The sequence below is a fragment of the Mesoplodon bidens genome (genome assembly GCF_964165515.1).
Source record: "Mesoplodon bidens genome assembly, chromosome: 6".
NCBI lineage: Eukaryota > Metazoa > Chordata > Mammalia > Artiodactyla > Ziphiidae > Mesoplodon > Mesoplodon bidens.
This window is the reverse complement of record NC_138162.1, coordinates 71,807,114-71,829,302: the sequence shown is the minus strand read 5'-3', so window position 1 is coordinate 71,829,302 and position 22,189 is coordinate 71,807,114. Positions and strand designations below refer to the sequence as shown.

Below are 22,189 nucleotides of genomic sequence, written 5' to 3'. Positions count from 1 at the left end.
TTTATCACAAGCATTTGATAAACCAGGTAATATAGAGGTTCTACATGTGACATCAAAGCACTAAAGGCTGACTGACTGACTGGTTTGGGTTTGTTTTTAAGCACAAGGACAATTCTTATCTTCTGGTTGGGTGTCAGAAGTCTTAAGTTCAAACAAAGCAAAGGGTATTTTTAGAGCTTATATTTAGTCTTCATAGTATAACTAGCAAGCACTAACTAGTAGTTGACTTCCATTCTTAAAGAGGAAACTTTTTTCTTAAATGTTTTTATTTTTAAAGTGGTTCTGATACATTATCTTCTACCAATGCAAAGTTTTGCTGCTTTGGGCTGCCTTCTCTTAGTCCTAAATTTTATTTTATTTTATTTTTTTATTGTTTGGCTGTACAGCTGCTGTGGAAGTGCAGAGTCTTAACCACTGAACCGCCAGGTAAGTCCCTCTTGGTCCTAAATTTTAAACATTAAAGTCCTTTTTTCCCCATTACCATAAACATCTGGCTCACCCTTTCGGAAGCTCCTCTTGTTATTCCTCAGTTTTTCAAATCTGTCTTCAAATGAAGCCTACTAGCCTCCTGGATCAATTCCAGAAATATCTAGTGGCATCCCTATGCACTGGGAATGGAAGTTAGGTATACTTTCACTGGCTTTAAACATATATATATATATATATATATATATATATATATATATATATATATATGGTATCTGGAATAAACTCTTCTTATCAATGTTTTATATAGTTAAGAAATGTACCATACCTAAAATCAGTCTGCTTCTTTAGAAATTTAAAGATATATATTGCATTCTACTTTGAAGATGCACTTCAAAATCTAAAGCTTTTCCTGTCTAAAATCTGATGTTTCTCTTAAAAAACAAACAGCAAGTCACCTGCTAGAATTTTGGATGCTGCCCAAATAACCATATCCTTGTTAGGGTTTGGAATTGTACAAATATTAAACCACTCTAGACTTTGGAATCTGGGCACTATTTCCAGAGTCAAAGCTGACATTAATGGGCAAGTTCTCATCTTTGGTTAAGCAATCTGTTTTGTTGTATTGTTGCCAATTCCAGATGCTCTCACGCTTCTTGGTATGTATTTGTGGAGAACAGGCAAGATCCAGAAATAATTCTTCCAAACATACATATATATAGATGCAATTACTATCTTTTTTATGAATAAACAGGGATGATAGAGTTTGATATAGCTTCATTGCCTACCCTTGCAAGTTGTTTTCCTTTGTGGATCTAGGTATAAACTTTTTAGAAAGCAAAACAAGGCAGGTCGAAAACAACGAACTGAAGCAAAACAGATTGGATTTTTATCTCCAGTTTTGAGAGCTGATTTTATGACCTAGTGACTCAGGTATATTCACATGCTGTGGCTTGGCACCTGCTTTTACCTTGTCTATTTCTCAGCAAAGCCTTTATCCAGATTGAGATTTTGCCCCCACTCCTTGTTCCCCTGCCACCTTCTATGGAATGCTGTGCCAGAAATATTTTCTGTGATTCAGTTTTAATCACATCTTCTAAAACCTTTCTCACTCTTCCCTCACATTGTCTTACAAGCTAGAAGGAAACAAATCAAGGCTGCATGCCCTTATCCCCACCCGAAAAAGTGAGGAGTTTCATTGGTTCCTAGAGGTGGGACATTGCACTGTGGAAGAAGGTATTCAAACATTTATTAAATTCCATACTTGAGACAAAAGCATAGCATCAAAAATTTCCCTGATAAAATGGAACAGTTCCCTGTATTTCCTTCACACTTTGTTTTTCTTCGCTGTTGTTGCTTAAAATTTTAATGAAACATTAGCAGGTTATAGAGGAAAGAGCAGTCATAGCTACTGCTCTGTGAGGACCTAAGTTCTGGTCCTGGTCCTCCACCATATACTCATTCACTAGCTGTGTGACCTTAAGTAAGACCTGCTTTGAGTGTCACTTCCCTCATCTGTAAAATAAGGAGTTTTAGGCCAGCCCTGAAGTTTTTAATGGTACTCAGTGGACGGCAAATGTGCTTTAGTGGTTCTACAAATATCTGATGCTAATTTCACAGGTTCTGGGGCTACTCTAAGACTAAACACTGATCAATAAACCCAATCAAAATTTCCTTTTTTGCTCATCCAAATAGTTTCATTGTCTTCAGTGACTGATATTGCAATCTTCTCTCTTTTTAAAAATGTTCTGCAGTTTCATAATTAATATATCAAGATGTAGATTTTTTTCTTTTTTTAAACCTACTTGGGATTCATTGGGATTTTTAGATCTGAGGATTGGGGTCTTTCAATAATTCTGGAAAGTTCTCAGCCTTTATATCTTCAAATATTGCTCCTTTCCTATTCTATCTCCTTCTAAAATTCCAAATAGACACACATTAGACTGTCTCATTCTGTCCTTGAAGTCTCTTACCCCTATTTTTATATTTTTCGTCTTTTTAAAAAAGTAATAATTATTTTTTTTAAGTCTTTATTGAATTTGTTACAATACTGCTTCTGTTTTATGTTTTGGTTTTTTGGCCACGAGGCATGTGGGATCTTAGCTCCCTGAACAGGGATCTAACCCACAACCCCTGCATTGGAAGGCGAAGTCTGGATCACCAGGGAAGTCTCTACTTTTCATCTTTAAGTGTTCCTGGATTGTATTCCAAGGAATATCTTCAGATATATTTTCTAGTTCACTGACTCTCTCCATATGTGTCTAATCTGTTTAATCAATCCATGGTGCTTTAATTTCAACAATATATATTTCATTTCTAGATATTCTATTTGGCTCTTTTTCAAATCCATTTGTTCTTTGTTCATGTTTTCAATCTTTTTAGAACTCTACTTAAACATATTAAAATCAGTTGTTTTAAAAAATCAGTTGTTTTATATGTCATTTCTGATTGTTCTAATATATGAAGCCTTTGCAGGTTGGATTCTGCTGTCTGTTCCCTCCATGGGCTCTCACCATGATGCCTAGTATTCTTGTTTGTTTTATAAATCTTGACTGCAAATTACTCATTCATCCTGAAAATTTGTCTCTGTGAATATTCTGTGGCTTGAGTTGCAGCTGGTAAAATTCATCAAGATAAGATTTGAGTTTTCCTTTCCAATATGCCTTGGGATACTACCAACCTAAAACCATTTTATGTTTAATTCTCTATTTCAGGCTTTTGGAGGCACACAGGTAGTGAGTGTGAATACAGGCTGCAAACCGCTGTGGGGGCTGACTTTTCATGAGGAGATAAATTCTCAGAGGAATGGTTTCCCTTCCCTCAGACAAACAAGCTTCCTAGCTATCCCCTTCTGCAAGTGGGGTTTATTTATCTCAATCAGCCTTAACCTGTGAGTGTAGCCCTTTGGATATCCAGGTTTGTGCAGCAATTCCCTATTAGGATCCCCATCTTAGGCACATCCTGGGCTTTATTTCCTGGCCCCCGCACTTCATGTAGTTGTCCGCTCTCTCTAGCATTTAGCAGACAACTTTAGGAAAAAGCCAAGCTTGCATGCCTACTATACATTCTTTACTTTCATGCCAGCTCAACGATAAATTTGAAAAAACTTTAAAAAATATTTCTTACAGCATTATAATTGTTTTGTCAGGTGGGTTGGCCATGGTAACTAATCCACTGTTATGTCAGAAACAGAAGTCTCTGATTAATTAACTTTATAATGAGCAAATATTATAAATTTAAATATATAAACCATAGTTATATTAATAAATTAACAAATTCCTGGTTTTCTCTTTTTTGTCTCTTGGGGGTTCTATTCAATATTCCTTTCTCAGAAAAGGATTCTACTTCTTAAAAAGTTTTGAAAATTTCCTCTTCCACCCACAAACTGTAATGATTATAATGATTTCTCCTTATGATGTTGCTAAATCTAATCACTAGCTAGACCACCACTGATGGCGTATGAACTGAGTCTCAGTTTCACCCTCCCTTACAAGGTCAAATAATCCAGGTGGCATGTCATATTTTCAAACTTTTAATTTTGTTTTCTTAGTAGGGAAAACTTTTTGACCTAGAAAACTTTAAGCAGAAGCCCAATATGGAAAAGAGGTTTCTGCTCTGGGCTCAGGAATAGGGAAGAAGATCTGAAAGCCAACAGATTTGAATTTCTCCACCCCTTTTCTGGAGTACCTCATGAATTCTAAAAGTTTGCTTGAGGTTTTAGGCTACGGGATCTTACGCAAGTTCTTTGATCTCTCTGTGCTTCAGTTTCCTCATCTGTAAAATGGGAAAGATAATAGTACCCCCTGATAAAACTGCTCTGATGATTGAATGAGTTATATATATAAAGCACTTAGTACAGTACAGTATTGGCACAGAGTGAACACTATATAAAGGTTAATTTTTAAAAATACAGATCTTTTAACTCTTCAAATATCCTATTGAATTTTTCATACTCCTTTGAATTTTTACAAAATTCATAATTTGTATATTACTTGTCCAGTTTTACTTAAAAAGAATGTTCAAAGTAAAAGAAAAAAGTGATCTCAACTTTAAACTTCAGAGTCAAACTAAAACCAAAGACCTATTTATTCTATGTTGTTTCATTCCCATACATTGCTTTCTTCTAGCACTTGGGGCTCTCTGAATCCATAAAAACAAAAACAAATCTACACTACAGACTCAGTAGACTTCCCTTTTCACTTTAAGTTTGCTCTAAGACAAAACATACCCAAGTCCATTATGTACCTTGATTTCGGATCCACCTCTACCCAAGATATGACATCTAGGTTACTTAATGCTCCCTTGTCCACCCGCCTCATCCTGTCTGCTATAAGGTTAGTGAAAAGAGAGGAGAAGGGCACAGGGCTGAGGCAGAGCTTGTGCATTTCTCTGAGGATGGCATCTTTTGGGTGGTCAAGGGGCTGGTGCGGCTGCTGGTATAGAACCAAACCCAGGGAGAGGGGAAAGAAAGGGCTGAACCAGGAACCTGTATAGGAGCACAGGAAAGAGAGTCAAAAGGATAAGAAGACCCTGGCTTTCAAGAACCCTCTTCATTTTTGAGATGAGGAGACTGTGACCTAGAGAGCTGAAAAGCCCTGTGGGGAGGGAGCAAATCCTGGGTCTAAGCTTGAGAATGGGAGGTCATTCTACCTCTGCTTCTTCAAAAATTACTAAAGACTTGGTCCAATACACAGCTGGGTCTCCAAAGTATGTGAGGCATGGGGAGGGGCAACCAAGGGGAATAAAACAACACATTGAACTAAATAATTCAAAATGTTGATCACACTAAAACCACAGGGCCAGAGACCAAACATAATGTCAGCTTCTTTAAATGCTTTAGCAAAAGCATTGACCCAAGAACAAGAAGACCTGGGTTCTATTAGGCTGAGCCATATAAAACTGTCATTTCTGTAGGTCAAAATTCAGTAGTGCCCATTTCACACTGTTCAACCCACAGTTCCAGTTCCACCACTCTGTGGATCTTTGGGATTTGGACAGGGCTTCCATATATGTCCCGCTGGTGATGCCTGCCTTGTCTAGTTTGTAGGGTTTTTGCAAGCACAGATCCAAATTACACAACATTTATTGAGTGCCTGCTTATGGGTAGCTGCTTGGAAAACAAAAGATGACTAAGGTATAATGCTGGTTCCCAAGGAAATAGCAGTCCAGTGAAGGAAATAGGGAAACAAATAAAGTTGGATACGATAAGCGAATAAGGGAGGAAGCAATAAATTCTGCTGATTGGGAGACAAAGGAATTTGAATTGAGCTCTAAGGGTTAAATAGAAGTTTCCCAGGTAAAGGGGAAGAGGCAACTTTAGCAAGAGGAACAACTTGAGCAAGGCATGGAGGTGTGAAAGTGCATGGTAGCTTGAGGAACAGTAAATAGTCCAGTGGGTGTAAAATGCACAGGGCATAGAGGAAGGGGCTGTGTGAGGCTAGAAAGTTTGAAGGGCAGGTCATACCAGTGTATAAAAATGATTAGATAAGACTGAATCCAGGAAAACTGTAAGAAAGCATAGAAGTGTTTTATAAATATTGTGTTATTTACCTTAAAGACATAAAAGAAAGTTTCCCTAAAAACTCATACCATCTTTCCCCTCCTCCAACAAAAGTTTCGGCTTGAGTCATAGATTGATTTGCCAGATTTCTTAATAGAGTGTTTCCTCTCCCTAGGAGGCATGTAGAGACTTTCAGAGCAGTGGGGAGTGGGGGACAGGAAGTGATTCAGTTTGAGTGCTATCTCATGGTTCCCCAAACTCAACCTCCCTTTCTTCGACATCACTTATTCTGATCTCCCCCAGAAGAACGAAGTGAAGCCACCACAACCAAGGGAGTAGAGGGTCAGTGTGAGTACACTCCTCTCTTACCTTCTCCCTTCTGCTTCCCTGCAAAATCTCTCAGAATTAAGTCATACAGTGTTGCCAAGCTTAGCCATAATCCCCATTTTTTCTTCCTCCTACCGGCCAGGACAACTTTTGGGATGCTGACTTCTTTCAGTAATTTTCTGGTACCCAACAATGGGTTGTGTAATTCTATCATACCCTCAGAGATCCTCTGCACAAACAAGAACATGAAATCTTGATGAGACAGTGAATGGAATTAAAGGCCCAGGAATTTAATTCTACCTCATTCTACCAATGGCTTCCATGGAATAAGAGAAAGAACCAGATGGACTTGATTTCAGATTCTGGATTTGTTACTTATTAGCTATGTGGCCTTTTCCAAGATACTTAATCTCTCTGAGCCTCTATTTCCTCACTTCTAAAATGGAGGCAATCATATTCAAATACTAGTGTCATGGTGACAATTATAAATAATGTATGTAAAACATCTGACCCACAGAAGATGCCCAAGATACTGAAACTGTTATAACCGTTAGCATTATCGCCACCACCATCATTATTAAGAGTTTGCACTAATGCAGACTCCCTACTGGTTTCATTCCTAGCCTCTTACTGCCCTCGATCTGTTCCTAAAATGGCAGCCAGAGCACTCTTTGAAAAACTAAGTCATATTCAATATTACTTAAAACCCTTCTTTGGTTTCCCATTGTACTTTGTTTTTTTGTTTTGTTTTGTTAATCGTTATTGGAGTATAGTTGCTTTACAATGTTGTGTTATTTTCTGCTGTACAACCAAGTGAATCAGCTATATGTATACATATATTCCCACACCCCCTCCCTCTTGAGCCTCCCTCCCATCCTCCCTATCCCAGCCCGCTACGTTGTCACAAAGCATCGAGTTGATTTCCCTGTGCTATGCAGCAGCTTCCCACTAGCCATCCATTTTGCATTTGGTACTGAATATATGTCAGTGCTGCTCTCTCACTTCTTCTCAGCTTACCCCTCCCCCTCTGTTCCCTCAAGTCCATTTTCTACATCTGTATCTTTATTCCTGCCCTGCAACTAGGTTCATCAGTACTGTTTTTTTTAGATTCCATATATGTGCATTAGCGTATGGTATTTTTCTCTTTCTGACTTACTTCACTCTGTATGACAGACTCTAAGTCCATCCACCTCATTACAAATAACTCAATTTCATTCTTTTTTATGGCTGAGTAATATTCCATTGTATATATGTGCCACATCTTCTTTATCCATTGAACTGTTAATGGACATTTAGGTTGCTTCCATGTCCTGGTTATTGTAAATAGTGGTGCAATGAATATTGTGGTACATATATCTTTTTGAATTATAGTTTTCTTAGGGTATACACCCAGTAGTGGGATTGCTGGGTCATATGGTACTTCTATTTTTAGATTTTTAAGGAATGTTGTACTGTTCTCCATAGTGGCTGTATCAATTTACATTCCCACCAACAGTGCAAGAGGGTACCCTTTTCTCCACACTCTCTCCAGCATTTATTGTTTGTAGGTTTGCAGTGTCATTTGTTATTTCTCCTTTTTCATTTCTAATTCTATTGATTTGAGTCTTCTCCCTTTTTTTCTTGATGAGTCTGGCTAATGGTTTATCAATTTTGTTTATCTTCTCAAAGTACCAGCTTTTAGTTTTATTGATCTTTGCTATTGTTTCCTTCATTTGTTTTTCATTTATTTCTGATCTGATCTTTATGATTTCTTTCCTTCTGCTAACTTTGGGGGGTTTTTGTTCTTCTTTCTCTAATTGCTTTAGGTGTAAGGTTAGGTTGTTTGTTTGAGATGTTTCTTGTTTCTTAAGGTAGGATCGTATTGCTATAAAGTTCCCTCTTAGAACTGCTTTTCCTGCATCCCATAGGTTTTCGGTTGTTGTGTTTTCATTGTCATTTTTTTCTAAGTATTTTTTGATTTCCTCTTTGATTTCTTCAGTGATCTCTTGGTTATTAAGTAGTGTATTATTTAGCCTCCATGTGTTTGCATTTTTTACAGATCTTTTCCTGTAATTGATATCTAGTCTCATAGCGTTGAGTTGGAAAAGATACTTGATACAAATTCAATTTTCTTAAATTTACCAAGGCTTGATTTGTGACCCGAGATATGATCTATCCTGGAGAATGTTCCATGAGCACTTGAGAAAAATGTGTATTCTGTTGTTTTTGGATGGAATGTCCTATAAATATCAATTAAGTCCATCTTGTTTAATGTATCATTTAAAGCTTGTGTTTCCTTATTTATTTTCATTTTGGATGATCTGTCCACTGGTGAAAGTGGGGTGTTAAAGTCCCCTACTCTTATTGTGTTACTGTCGATTTCCCCTTTTATGGCTGTTAGGAGCACCTCAATACATAAGGGAAATGCTATGTTGGGCTCAGAAATATTTACAATTGTTATATCTTCCTCTTGGATTGATCCCTTGATCATTATGTAGTGTCTTTCTTTATCTCTTGTAATAGTTGTTATTTAAAAGTCTAGGGCTTCCCTGGTGGTGCAGTGGTTGAGAGTCCGCCTGCCGATGCAGGGGACACGGGTTCGTGCCCCGGCCCTGGAAGATCCCACATGCCACGGAGCGGCTGGGCTCATGAGCCATGGCCGCTGAACCTGCGTGTTCGGAGCCTGTGCTCCGCAACAGGAGAGGCCACAGCAGTGAGAGGCCTGCGTACCGCAAAAAAAAAAAAAAAAAAAAAGTCTATTATATCTGCTATGAGAATTGCTACTCCAGCTTTCTTCTGATTTCCATTTGCATGGAATATCTTTTTCCATCCCCACACTTTGAGTCTGTATGTGTCCCTAGATCTGAAGTGTGTCTCTTGTAGACAGCACATATATGGGTCTTGTTTTTGTATCCATTCAGCTAATGTATGTCTTTTGGTTGGAGCATTTAATCCATTTACATTTAAGGTAATTATCAATATGTATGTTTGATTACCCTTTTCTTAATTGTTTTGGGTTTGTTATTGTAGGGCTTTTCCTTCTCTTGTGTTTCCTGCCTAGACAAGTTCCTTTAGCATTTGTTGTAAAGCTAGTTTGGTGGTGCTGAATTCTCTTAGCTTTTGCTTGTCTGTAAAGCTTTTAATTTCTCTGTCAAATCTGATTGAGATCCTTGCTGAGTAGAGTAATCTTGCTTGTAGGTTTTTCTCCTTCATCACTTTAAATATGTCCTGCCACTCCCTTCTGGCTTGCAGAGTTTCTGCTGAAACATCAGCTGTTAACCATATGGGGATTGCCTTGGGTGCTATTTGTTGTTTTTCCCTTGCTGCTTTTAATATGTTTTCTTTGTATTGAATTTTTGATAGTTTGATTAATATGTGTCTTGGCGTGTTTCTCCTTGGATTTAACCTGTATGGGACCCTCTGTGCTTCCTGGACTTGATTGACTATTTCCTTTCCCATATTAGAGAAGTTTTCAACTGTAATCCTTCAAATATTTTCTCAGTCCCTTTCTTTTTCTCTTCTTCTTCTGGGACCCCCATAATTCGAATGTTGGTGCGTTTAATATTGTCCCAGAGGTCTCTGAGACTGTCCTCAATTCTTTTCATTCTTTTTTTCTTTATTCTGCTCTGCAGTAGTTATCTCCACTATTTTATCTTCCAGGTCACTTATCCGTTCTTCTGTCTCAGTTATTCTGCTATTGATCCCTTCTAGAGAATTTTTAATTTCATTTATTGTGTTGTTCATCACTGTTTGCTCTAGTTCTTCTAGGTCCTTGTTAAACGTTTCTTGTATTTTCACCATTCTATTTCCAAGATTTTGGATCATCTTTACTATCATTATTCTGAATTGTTTTTTCAGGTAGACTGCCTATTTCCTCTTTGTTAGGTCTCATGGGTTTTTGCCTTGCTCCTTCATCTGCTGTGTGTTTCTCTGTTTTCTCATTTTGCTTATCTTACTGTGTTTGGGGTCTCCTTTTTGCAGGCTGCAGGTTCGTAGATCCCGTTGTTTCCGGTGTCTGTCCCCAGTGGCTAAAGTTGGTTCAGTGGGTTGTGTAGGCTTCCTGGTGGAGGGGACTAGTGCCTGTGTTCTGGTGGATGAGGCTGGATCTTGTCTTTCTGGTGGGCAGGTCCACATCTGGTGGTGTGTTTTGGGGTGTCTGTGGCCTTATTATGATTTTAGGCAGCCTCTCTGCTAATGGATGGGGTTGTGTTCCTGTCTTACTGGTTGTTTGGTATAGGGTGTCCAGCGCTGTAGCTTGCTGGCCATTGATTGGAGCTGGGCCTTGGCATTGAGATGGAGATCTCTGGGAGATTTTTGCTGTTTGACATTACATGGAGCTGGGGGGTCTCTTGTGGACCAGTGTCCTGAACTTGGCTCTCCCACCTCAGAGTCACAGCCTTGATGCCCGGCTGGAGCACCAAAAGCCTGTCATCCACACGACTGCTAGTGTTGGAGGGTCTCCTGCAGAGGCGGGGGGTGGCTGTGGCTCACCATGGGGACAAGGACACTGGCAGCAGAAGTTCTGGGAAGTACTCCTTGGCGTGAGCCCTCCCAGAGTCTGCCATTAGCCTCACCAAAGTGCCCAGGTAGCAACCATCATTTTTTTGATGCACAAAGTATGCCAAATTTGCCCAGCAGGAGACCCTTCAAAGGGCTCCTGTGTCCTTTTGACATAATCTGACTAGTTTTTTAATGACTCACTGCTTTATGGCACAACAAGACACTCAATGTTCACTTCTACTTTCCTAGCCCAGATCTAGAATCCTGGTTCCTTTTAGTGGAGAAAGTATGTGGAAACTAAGATATGGGCACACTGATATTGCTAATTCAAATTTTACACTACAGGGATTTTCCCTTCTTCTTTTATTTTATATTTATATCTCCTTTGCCCTGCAGTGAAAATCCTATAACACCAATACATTTGTTTTATTCCATAGTATAGCAAAAACAATCTAGAATTTCAATACCAATATTTCCACTAAAAACAAACCCACAAAGTAAAGTTTAAGATTTCTTTAAAGTTCTTTTTGTCCTCTCACTATATTTCTAGTATAGATATATATTCAGAATATGATGTTCAAATTTTACTGAAATTATTATTTTCTCTATGTGGCTATGTTATCAATTTTATATTGAGTTAGCCACAGTTGTTTCTGTTTGTTTTCAAGTTGAGACAATTGAACTAATGTTATATGTTAATCCAACAGAAGCCTGAAAAATGAAGCCTAAAATGAAGTATTCAACCACCAAAATTTCCCCAGCAAAGATGAACAGCTCAGCAGGTAAAGCCTTGGTAAAATCTCCAAAGTTGAGAAGTAAGGACTTAAGCCTTTCTGATTGTTTTACACACTATTTTTTATCTGTTACCAAATCTTTATTATTCCAATGTTTATACACTCTACCTTACCAAAAACTACTAAGAATACAAGAGCTGAAATTGAAAGGGATGGCTCATAAATGTGTAACACAGTCAGTACTGTTTTTTGTTGTTGTTGTTGTTGTTGTTGTTTTTTGCGGTACGCGGGCCTCTCACTGTTCTGGTCTCTCCCTTTGCGGAGCACAGGCTCCGGATGCTCAGGTTCAGCGGCCATGGCTCATGGGCCTAGCCCCTCTGCGGCATGTGGGATCTTCTCGGACCGGGGCACGAACCCGTGTCCCCTGCATCGGCAGGCGGACTCTCAACCATTGCGCCACCAGCGAAGCCCAGTGCTGGTTTTAAACAGACTGTATCTGGCCAACTTTTGCTTATTTGATATATCACAGAACAGGACTGGCTCAGATGACTTAAACCTGCTAATAGTGATAAACATCATTATGGTCCTTCATATTAACCCCTTCTCTACCCATGCCTCCTGCCACCAAATCCCAAAACCTTTTCCCCAGATTTCCTAACAAAAATTTAAACGGACCCACTTTTATTCAACAAACATTTAAGACCTTTGGTATGTCAAGCTTGTGGTCTTGACTTGAGACTTCTGATAAAGGAGAGAATAACAAGCAAATATATTTGAATAATCCAGGACCCAAATAAAGCAGAATTGACCAAATGATGCTCAAGTCTGTCCAATTGCAAACTCAAAGTGTTTGGAATAAGTTGAAAAGTAACTAAGTCAGGTAGTAGCCTTAGCTTTAAGACCAAAGGACTATTAACATCTTTGATTCTTAAAATTACTTATCCTAGAAAAGAATTATGCAAATTTATTCTCATGTTTTTCATTTGAGAGCAGTAACACAAAAGAATTAACAGAGCTCTGGTGGACCAGAAAGAAAATAGAGCATGAGAAATGGTAGGGGGGACTGGCATACCTTTGTCCTTTGTGCTCTTCTGCATTTCCCTGAACATTTTAGGCCAGAAGGAAAGCAGTGTTAAAGAATATCATTTCTGTCTCCCTGAGGCTCTGGCCCACCCATGCTCTTCTTTTGTAAGTAGGAAAACCAGTAATTGGACCATGGTTTCTGAATCACCAGGAAATCACAGCTAAGTTAGTTGTTTTATTTATGTTTGAGTCAAAATGCTCCTTGCAGGAACAGTGACTCATTAGAAGTGACTCTGTGTCCCCAAATTGCCTCTTAATAAAGAATGAATTTTCTTTGTACCCTAGGAGATGTGGGCTCTATGTAGATGCTGGAATGAGGGAGGGAGCAGGCTGGAATATACACCAGAGTTGCTGGCATTGATGGAAAATGAAAATGTAACCCCACCTGTCAGGGTTCAGTGGCCCTAACAGCTTATTTACACCATTCAGAGAAACAATGATAAAGATAATCCCAAATTTCATCACATTATTTTTATGGTTCCTTAGCAGATTTTCCCTTCCAACAATATTGGCTCAGTTTAATACTATAATTGTCATTATTTAAACACTCCTGGCTAAAATTTCAACAGATACCTGTGTGGTGTGTGACAGGTATGAACTGCTTTTCAAAACTCAAGGTGCAAGAAATGTCACATCTTATTTTTCTAAATAAACTGCTCTGAGCCCCCAAACAACAAAGTTCATTTTAATTCCTTCTCCTCCCCTGGGCTAGCAGGATCTTACACAATCACAAAGCCATAAAACGCAACACCCAACCACTACAGGTATCCATACAGTCAGGTCCCACATGAGTTCTGATCAGCACCAGGGCATTTCACCTCTAGTGCCAACAGGGTACGGGACTTCATGAGCTAGAGTAAAGCCTCTCCCCAAACTCATCTCCTTCCCCGTTTCTAGGAAGCTACTCCTCAGGGTCAGGCCATTCTCCTCTGTTAATTCCTCTCCCCCACATCCATCAACCCTTTCCCTGCCCTGAAAATACAGTGTCCTTATGTATCTATCCAAAGGTCACAATATGGGAGCCCTGGGACATATCTATCCAGCAGGAGTATTTTAGTTGGCCTGAATAGTGTTACTGTTGTCTTTTAATTGAGACAACATTTTAAAATTGGGAGATTTTGCATAAAAGTCTGAACGTGTGGTTTCTCTCAAAAAATCTGAAGATCTAGCAACAAATGGGCCCATATCCCTACATGGCAATAGTTGGAGGTAGAACTGAGTAGGGATCACCCCCTTTAGTTTTCAGCTCTCCACAGAAGATCTTCTGTTACAGTGAAGGAGGTTTCACTTTATCCTGTGGACAGTAGGGAACCAACTGAAAATGTTTAATTGAGGAAAAACAAGACATTTTTATTTTGGAAAGACCATGTTAGTAGTAGTGAAGATAGAGCAAGGAGGCAAGAGTAGAAATAGAAACTGGTCGGAGGTCTACTGCACTCATCTTAGGGGTCCGGTGATGAGGGCCTGACCTAAGATGACAGAATGGAAAGACTAAAATTCAGATATGTACAGAGAGTGAAATCAGTAAGGTAAACCGAATGAATTGAAGGATGGAGAGAGGGGAAAATGAATAATTCTCAGCTTTCTGATTTAAAAATTGGGCAGATAATGTCAGAGAGAGGTACTGTTTTTATAGATAGGGAATTATGGAGGAATATATTGGGGGTAAAAGATAAAGAATTTGTTTTTTTATTATGAGTATATTTGCATTTGGGGTATGTGTAGGTCATTCAGGTAGAGATGTCCAGAATTCAGAAGGCTCTACATAGACAGAAATAGACATGCTTTAAGGTAACTTTAGTCAAAATGCCCTGTGGTATCAAAATTTCTGTAGAGAAAGAGCAACAGATATAAAGCTCAGGAGACAGACCAAAGGTAGAGTTACAGTTTGGGGAGTCATCAACATATAAAAAGATGATTGAAGTCATTGGAGCAAGCAAGATTGCCCAGAAAGAAAGCCTAGAGTGAGAAAAAAAGGCAAAGGACAAAACCTTCAGGAACACCAAAATTTTAGGATCAGGCAGAGAAGGAAGAACTAACAAAGAGACAGAGACGGACTGATCAGAGGGAAACAAGGAGAATCCAAGGAGACAGCTGATACAACAATAAGGGAAGAAGGGTTCAAAGAAGGATGTGATCCCCAAGTCAAATGCAACAAATGGGTCAAAGGTAGTAAACAGGGCAAAGAGACCTTGGTAAAATTAGTGTTTGGGGAAAAAATGAAAGATGAAGTGATTCCCTTCTGTAGTTCCTGTCAGCCATGGTCTGGCTCTACAAAAAGATTTCCAGGCCAATTCCCATTTACTCACCAGAAAGGCCTGAGGGATTTCATCATGCAGTTGCTATGATGAAACTGCTTATGAGAATTTCCTTAAAAGCCATATAAATACACTGCCCTCAGATATCAAGCAGGATGGAGACATAGGAAATGGCAACAGCCTTTTCATAAGTTTGAGCTGGCTCTTTGACCCTAGTGGAACACTCTCTTCTACAGAATTCCCATGGCCATGACAGCTTCATGCTTTCCTCCCAAGAACACATCCCTCACACCACAGTTTCAGCTGCCCCGAATACCAAAGTATACCTTCTTCCAAACTCTCCCAATGTAAAGTATTTTAAATACTTCAAACACAGTCAGCCCCCAAGGAATTATACCCAGTGTTTGTCTCACTAGATGCTAGCCCTTACATTCACATATTTAGCCCCCAGTTCTCTTCTTCTACATCCATAATATTTCCCCAGTGCTATGACCCTCACTTCTAACTACCCAAGACCAATATCCTCCTCCCCAAAGAGTCCACTCTCAATATTAGACATACTTGGCATGGGATACCTCATGGGATGCTACACACAATGAGAAGCATACAGGAATGAGCATGCTTAGAGCATCATCTTATGCCTTTTAACTCTGAAGAGACAATGTGATACTGTATAGTGTAAACCCTGACAGCTGGATTTTGTTTTTCTATTTTGTAAGGCAAGTGCCCGACTTAAGCTTTGATTGCTGAGGCATGCACTTCAAAGAGGTATCCACTTCAAAGAGGCATCTACTTCAAAGATGGCTATCTCAAATAAATACACGGCCAGCCACAAGACTAGATAAAGAAAAGGAGATCTTCGCTGATTTTCATAACTGGCCATTTGGACTACTTTCTTTTTTTCTCTTCCCACACTTTAAATTCCTGCTTTTAAATTCACCAATAAATAGCGAACTCTCGCTATCCTAGGCTCCCACCTTCAACCCCAATAAAAGCAGAACCCCACGCCCGTGTACCCTCTCTACCTGTGACTTCTCGGTGGGGTCCCAGATATGCAGTGTAATTTACAGATCCTATAATTAATTAACCTTTATTTCTTCAGTTTCCTGATGGTTATTGCTGAAGGTCATCTTGCAATCATAATAAGAACCTTAACAGCCAGTCCAAAAACAACACTGGCTATTGACAGGCTAAGACCAGCACAAAACATGTAATTAATGACATATTGTATTAAATTAGTTGTCAGGAGACCAAGTTCAGTGTTGGCTCTGGCACAGGTTTGTAAATTATCTTTGCACTATATAAATGTGAGATACCATAGCTGACATATCTGTATTATAAAGGAATATTAAGGATTTCCAGGGTGAATGAGTATGATTTAATGGCCTTGCCCTGTTCAGACAGTTGAAGATACTTAAAGGTAGATGCCTATCTGAATTGGAAGTAAGATATAGATAATTCAAAACAGTAACTAACAGGCTTCCCTGGTGGCGCAGTGGTTGAGAGTCCGCCTGCCAATGCAGGGGACACAGGTTCGTGCCCCGGTCCAGGAAGATCCCACATGCCGCGGAGCGGCTGGGCCCGTGAGCCATGGCCACTGAGCCTGTGCGTCTGGAGCCTGTGCTCCACAACGGGAGAGGCCACAACAGTGAGAGGCCCGCGTAACACACACACAAAAAAGTAACTAACAAAAGTTTATTCCACTTAACTTTGTAAAGCATATTAGGAAGGCAAATCTTCTTGAGAATAAAAAAAAAATCATAGAATGGATCTCAAATCACAAGTAATTATTTTCATTTTCTGAATTACTGTCAATAATTGAAATTTGGCTATATTGCATAAATTGCATGATAATTCATTTACTATAATGTTGGAAATTGAGATCCTATGACTCAAGTGTTTCTTTTCTATTTGACTTTGAAAGGCTTTTTATGATTTCCAAGTGACAAATTTAATGTTTTATTTGAGATTTTAATTTTTATTTGGATAAATGAAATAAGAATTACTGAATAACTGATTATATATTTTTTACTTCAACTGATTTAATTTCAATTTGCATTTTGCTATTCCCTAAAGTTGTAGTGTAGCATTTTTTTAGATGGAGGTAGATGGAAGCATAGCTTTGATATTAGACACACTTGAGTCACAACTTCTCACCAGACCTGTAACCTTGGGCAAGTGTCATGACTGCTAAGAACTTCAAATCATCATCTGTAAAACAAAGAGAATAATACCTATCTTGCAATATTATTTGTGAAGGGTTAAAGGAAACAGTATGTAGAATTATCAGCACAGTGATTGGCCCACTGTAGACACACTAATATTTGACAAGGGAGTCAAAAATACTCAATGGTCTCTTCAATAAATAGTGCTAGGAAAACTGGATAATAACATGTAAAAGAATGAAACCTAACTCCTATCTACACCACTCACAAAAATTAACGCCCAATGGATTAAAGACTTAAATGTAAGACCTGAAACCACAAAACTCCTAGAAGAAAACATAGGCAGAAAGCTCCCTAACATGGTCGGCTATTTTTAGTATCAATATATAGACTATAGTCATCTCTCCAAAATTACTAAAAGTATATTCTAGATAAGTAGAAATGATTGTAGATTTCATATGATCAACGAGCTCCCCCTCAGTTAGGCAAAAATTGCTATATGTTGGATGTAGATCCACACTCCCTTAAACCAATTTTGAAACCAAAATATTTTCTAAAGACCTAAAGTTTTTCGTATCTCGTTTGACAGCAAAATATGACCTGAACTCATTTGACAGTAAAATCCTGACCTGAACCACATGAGGTCTTTATTTATTTCACTTTATGTAAATTTTCCTGTTTCACTATAAAATTATTAATTTTTTATTATGAGGTGCTGCCCTAGTCCCTGCTGGGTGTTCTAGTTATATATAATATATGGTCTACATGACAATCTTAAAATCTAGTAAACTCTGAATTTTGAAACACAACTGGCCCCAAGGTTTCTGATAAGATACTGTGGACCTGTAGTTGCTTTCTTGGTCTGGTACACTCAGGGTTTGTAAAAGGATAAAGGTGGATGGAATGAAATGGTATCACAATTTTTTCAATTGCTCAGAATCCCAACAGAAGGCTGAAGAAGTTTGCCCCATGTACTTTATGCAGCTACGCTCTGGCCTTAAAATAGAAAAGAAGACCTGTTACTTTAGGAAAGAAACCACCAAAAGGCATTCACCAAGAACAGGTAAGGAGAAACTGCATTTCCTGATAATTTTTCAACATAATGATGGGCATCTATTTGCCTTCACTTACCACATCAAGATACATAATTGTTTTCCTCATCCAAATTCCTTCTGGAAAAGAGTAAGGATGATGAACTATTTTTTAGCCATTTTCAGAAGGGCATATAGAGTTTTTAATAGCATGGGAGAAATGGTTATGCTATAATATTAAGTAAAAATAGAGGATACAAAATTATAAATATATTTACAGTATTTTTAAGTGTATTTTTCTTTCATTTAAAGGAAGTAAACTAAAATGAATAGTGGTTGCTTTTTGGGTGTTGAGACCATGAGTGACTAGTTTTCTTTTGCCTGGACTCCAGTGGGTGTGCCCTATTGGGATATAAGTGTATAGGAGGTATTGATTCCTTCAGACCATGGGGTGACTGAAACCCTGGGGTCAGTCATCATTGTCAGCAAGCAGCCTCGACTGGAAATCCTCAAAGGAGAGATGGGAGAGGGGTCTGCACAGAGTGAGGACTGACAGTCCAGTCTTATTCCTACACCTGTCCTGCAGCTAAAAAGTACAAAGAGCAACATCTGGTATTCGCTGCCTGTCAGGAGCTGGAACACCTTGGACAGTCTGTGAAGAGCTTCACCTTCGATAAAACTAGGGTCCAGAAATATACTACAGCAACTGGTCTTCCAAGTATCAAAGGTAAGACTGGTCACAGGGGTGGTGTGAGGGTGAGGAGGAGGTAAGACACGGACCTTGGAAGTGCCACTCTAGGAAGCAGCCCCAAGTCTACAATTTCAAGTAAATATATCAGAAACTTCTGTCCATTTGTTGCTGATGTGCCCATGTAGTGGTATCCAAACTAAGTACAGGGTAGTTGCTCCAACAATGCATGTGCGTTCTATAGTTAGCATTCCATTATTATTTTGAAATGCTTGCTATGGATGGGAATTTCATATACATTATTCCTGAGAAAAATACATTATCCTTTGGGGGAAAAACCACATTATCTCCCCAAACTTCAACATTTTGACAATGAAAGAAAAGGAAGAGCTATTATATTTTTTAAATATAATTTCAACTCAAGTATTTAAAATAGTTGTTAAAATGGTTTTAAATTATATCACATACTTGTGCAAATATTCAATATTTAATATTCTTAATTTTTTATATATTATTTTCTTTAGCATAATTCTATACTATAAAGAAAATATGATTTTTTCCTCCAGGTCCTATATATGTAGTCTCTAAATCTGCTCCAGTTTACCCCAACATGCTGTAGAAATATTATCACTTTCTATGTGTGCTCGTATATTAAAAAAAAATTGAGAGTACTGTTTTAAGTGTAACTGTTATTTAGCCAGAAGACAGAATGAGGCTCACATCTGCATTCTCCAGAACTGTTGAAAGTCTCTGAGTAACTCCATGCTTTACAGATGGGTATTCACTTATCCATGTCTGTCAAAATACAGCCCCTTCTTGCCCATAATTCCCTGGATCATGTGGAGTAAGGAAGCAGAGGTTTCCTCAGGCAAAGTCTATAACTTTTCCAACTTCTTTCTCCCCACTAAACCCTCCCATAAGCACACTAACATGGCCTACCATGGCCTTCATGCAGGATGCTAGCATCTTTAATCCCATTCAGGTGGCACACCTCAGCCTTTTAGCTACATTAAGTTTGTGCCAGAGGATTTCATCTATCCAACAGTGATGGACAAAGTGCAACTCAAATTGCAGAAACAAACAACCCATTGAGAAGGCTTTTTTTTTTAATTTCTAATTTTTTTTAATTTTTCATGGAAACAAGGTTTTTGAATTCTTAATGACAAGATTTTTACTTGTTACAGAACATTCTGCTTCCCTGAGTACATACAACGATCAATACATTACTTTTGTTTTCGAGGATGGAAATTATGAGATCTATGTTGATGACTTAGGAAAAGACCAAGAGAAAGGTAGAATATTTCCTTTTGTCTTTAATGATATAATGATGACTAGTAAAGTAAAAAAATAAATTTACCAAACCATAAACAATAGATTAACTCAGACATGGCAAATAGATTTCATGCTATGTGCTAGCTCCAATGCATTGGCAGGGGATGCTTGAATATCACTATATTGAGGAGGATTCAGAAGCTTATTCGGGGGCTTCCCTTCCCTGGTGGTGCAGTGGTTAAGAATCTGCCTGCCAATGCAGGGGACATGGGTTCGAGCCCTGGTCCGGGAGGATCCCACATGCCACGGAGCAACTAAGCCCGTGCGCCACAACTACTGAGTCTGCGCTCTAGAGCCTGTGCTCCGCAGCAAGAGAGGCCACCGCGATGAGAAGCCCGCGCACTGCAACGAAGGGTAGCCCCCGCTCGCCACAACTAGAGAAAGCCCGTGCAGCAACAAAAGCCCAACGCAGCCAAAAATAAGTAAATGAAATAAGTTTTAAAAAAAAAGCTTATTCAGGATTCATCAGGGAAGAAGGATGATATTGAGAAGTGGTATCTGTTGTGAAATGTGGAAAGAGGTACCACATATATTTGCTATCGCTAAATTATCTACTAGGTCTTTCCAGCTTTATCAGTATCACTAAAGTATAAAGTCTAGTAAAAGAATATACCAATGCTATGAACAACATTTTAAATATTTTAATACCAACGTTATTGGAGAATTCCTCAGAATATATTTATGCATTTTTAAGACCTTTCTCAAAACCACAGAAGTTTTGCTTTTATTGATATACAATAAAAGAAGAGGATGTTTTCTGATGTTATATATATGTTGAAACTGGACCATTTGATAAAATTGTATCTCACCAAAGGGATTTTATTCATTCTCTTTCAGACAAGGTGTTACTTCGTTACTATGATTCCCAATTCCCCTCAAGTGAAACAGGTAATTTCGAAAGCTGGGTAGCTCTAGTGCTTGAATTCCTAAATTTAGGGTAAAGACAAATCCAAACATCCTCCATGGGAAAGGAAAGCAGTCTCAGAAGGTTCTCTCCAATCCAAACTCATGGTAAAAATCTTGGATCTAAGATTCTAAATGGATATACTCCATCTCATCCATTTTGCAGTTTAATAATTAGGATAAAGGTTTGGCTACATTTAGCAGAGATTCAGAATAATAGTGTCTTAAGTTATACAAAACTTTATTTCTGTTTTAGCCAGGGCTGGAATGGTAGTTCTGCTCAACAGGTTGCCCAGACCCAGTTCCTTTTCTCTCTGTGGCTCTGCCAACATCCACATGGTTCAAGATTCCTTGCCACCATGAAAATATCCATTCAGCAGGACAGAGGAAGACAGATGTATTATATGAGTTCTATTTCCCTTTAAGGACGCAACCTGGAAGTTGCACCTGACACTTCTATTCACCTTATCTTGCTCAGAACTTAGACATATTGCTACACTTAGCTACAAGAAGGCAGGCTGGGAAACATTCCATTATTACACAAAAAGAGGAGTTGGATATTGGGGGACAACCATCAGTGGCTTTCTATTCAGACAGGGAAACTGACAACTAGAGCAATACTCATTGGAGTCACAATTCTACTAGTGTTCTAATAGTATATAAGAAAACTAACCTCTCTCCTAAGGGGACTTAGAATTACCCCTTACTGTCCAATGACTCTTTAGTTTCATCTGGGTACAAGTATTTCTAAGAGATGTGTTGTTGAATGAAGTAGTTATTTTATATGACATCTTGGACTCTTTTCCTTAAATTCATTTAAATTAAAATGAGTTACAATTCTTAACTTTAAAATTTGCATTTTTTAATTGCAAGATGGTGGTGGTGATCATCGGAAGTTAATGGTAAACTTGAGCCCCACAAAAGACAAAGACTTCTTGCTGCATGCCAACAGTAAGGAGCATTCTGTGGAGGTAATAGAAATATGCACCTAACTGTCATGACTGACTCTACTCATCTGTGCAGATTTGGGTTACTTTGAAGAAGAAGTTTTGTTTGTGCTATTGTACATAAAACAAAATCAGTTATGATTAATAACTTGCTCCTGGAACATGGAAGGGAGTGAAATGGCATGTGTAGCCTTGCTACTGAAAGTTTGATCTCTGCCAGCAGTACAGCATTGCCTGGGAGCTTTTTAGAAATGTAGACTTTCAGGCTCCCTCACAACTGAATCGAAATCAGCATTTTAACAAATCTCCAGGAGAT

The 22,189-nt window shown here is 38.6% G+C and overlaps 2 protein-coding genes across 4 annotated transcripts in view; one reads left to right on the top strand and one right to left on the bottom strand.

Moving 5' to 3' along the window:
* The window catches only part of RANBP6 (RAN binding protein 6), a 292,381-nt gene that overhangs the window by 115,025 nt on the left and 155,167 nt on the right, over positions 1-22,189 (bottom strand). The gene's annotated exons all lie outside the window — the stretch shown is intronic.
* The window catches only part of IL33 (interleukin 33), a 34,286-nt gene that overhangs the window by 9,070 nt on the left and 3,027 nt on the right, over positions 1-22,189 (top strand). For 2 of the 3 annotated variants that reach the window (XM_081236864.1, XM_081236865.1), the window contains exons 2-8: positions 387-426; positions 11,440-11,547; positions 17,910-18,035; positions 18,590-18,730; positions 19,876-19,983; positions 20,861-20,911; positions 21,800-21,897. In XM_081236864.1, the coding sequence (XP_081092990.1) occupies positions 11,451-11,547; positions 17,910-18,035; positions 18,590-18,730; positions 19,876-19,983; positions 20,861-20,911; positions 21,800-21,897 (621 nt within the window). In that variant the 5' untranslated portion in view covers positions 387-426; positions 11,440-11,450. The remainder of the gene's footprint in view (positions 1-386; positions 427-11,439; positions 11,548-17,909; positions 18,036-18,589; positions 18,731-19,875; positions 19,984-20,860; positions 20,912-21,799; positions 21,898-22,189) is intronic. The other variant, XM_081236866.1, reaches the window with a different exon arrangement.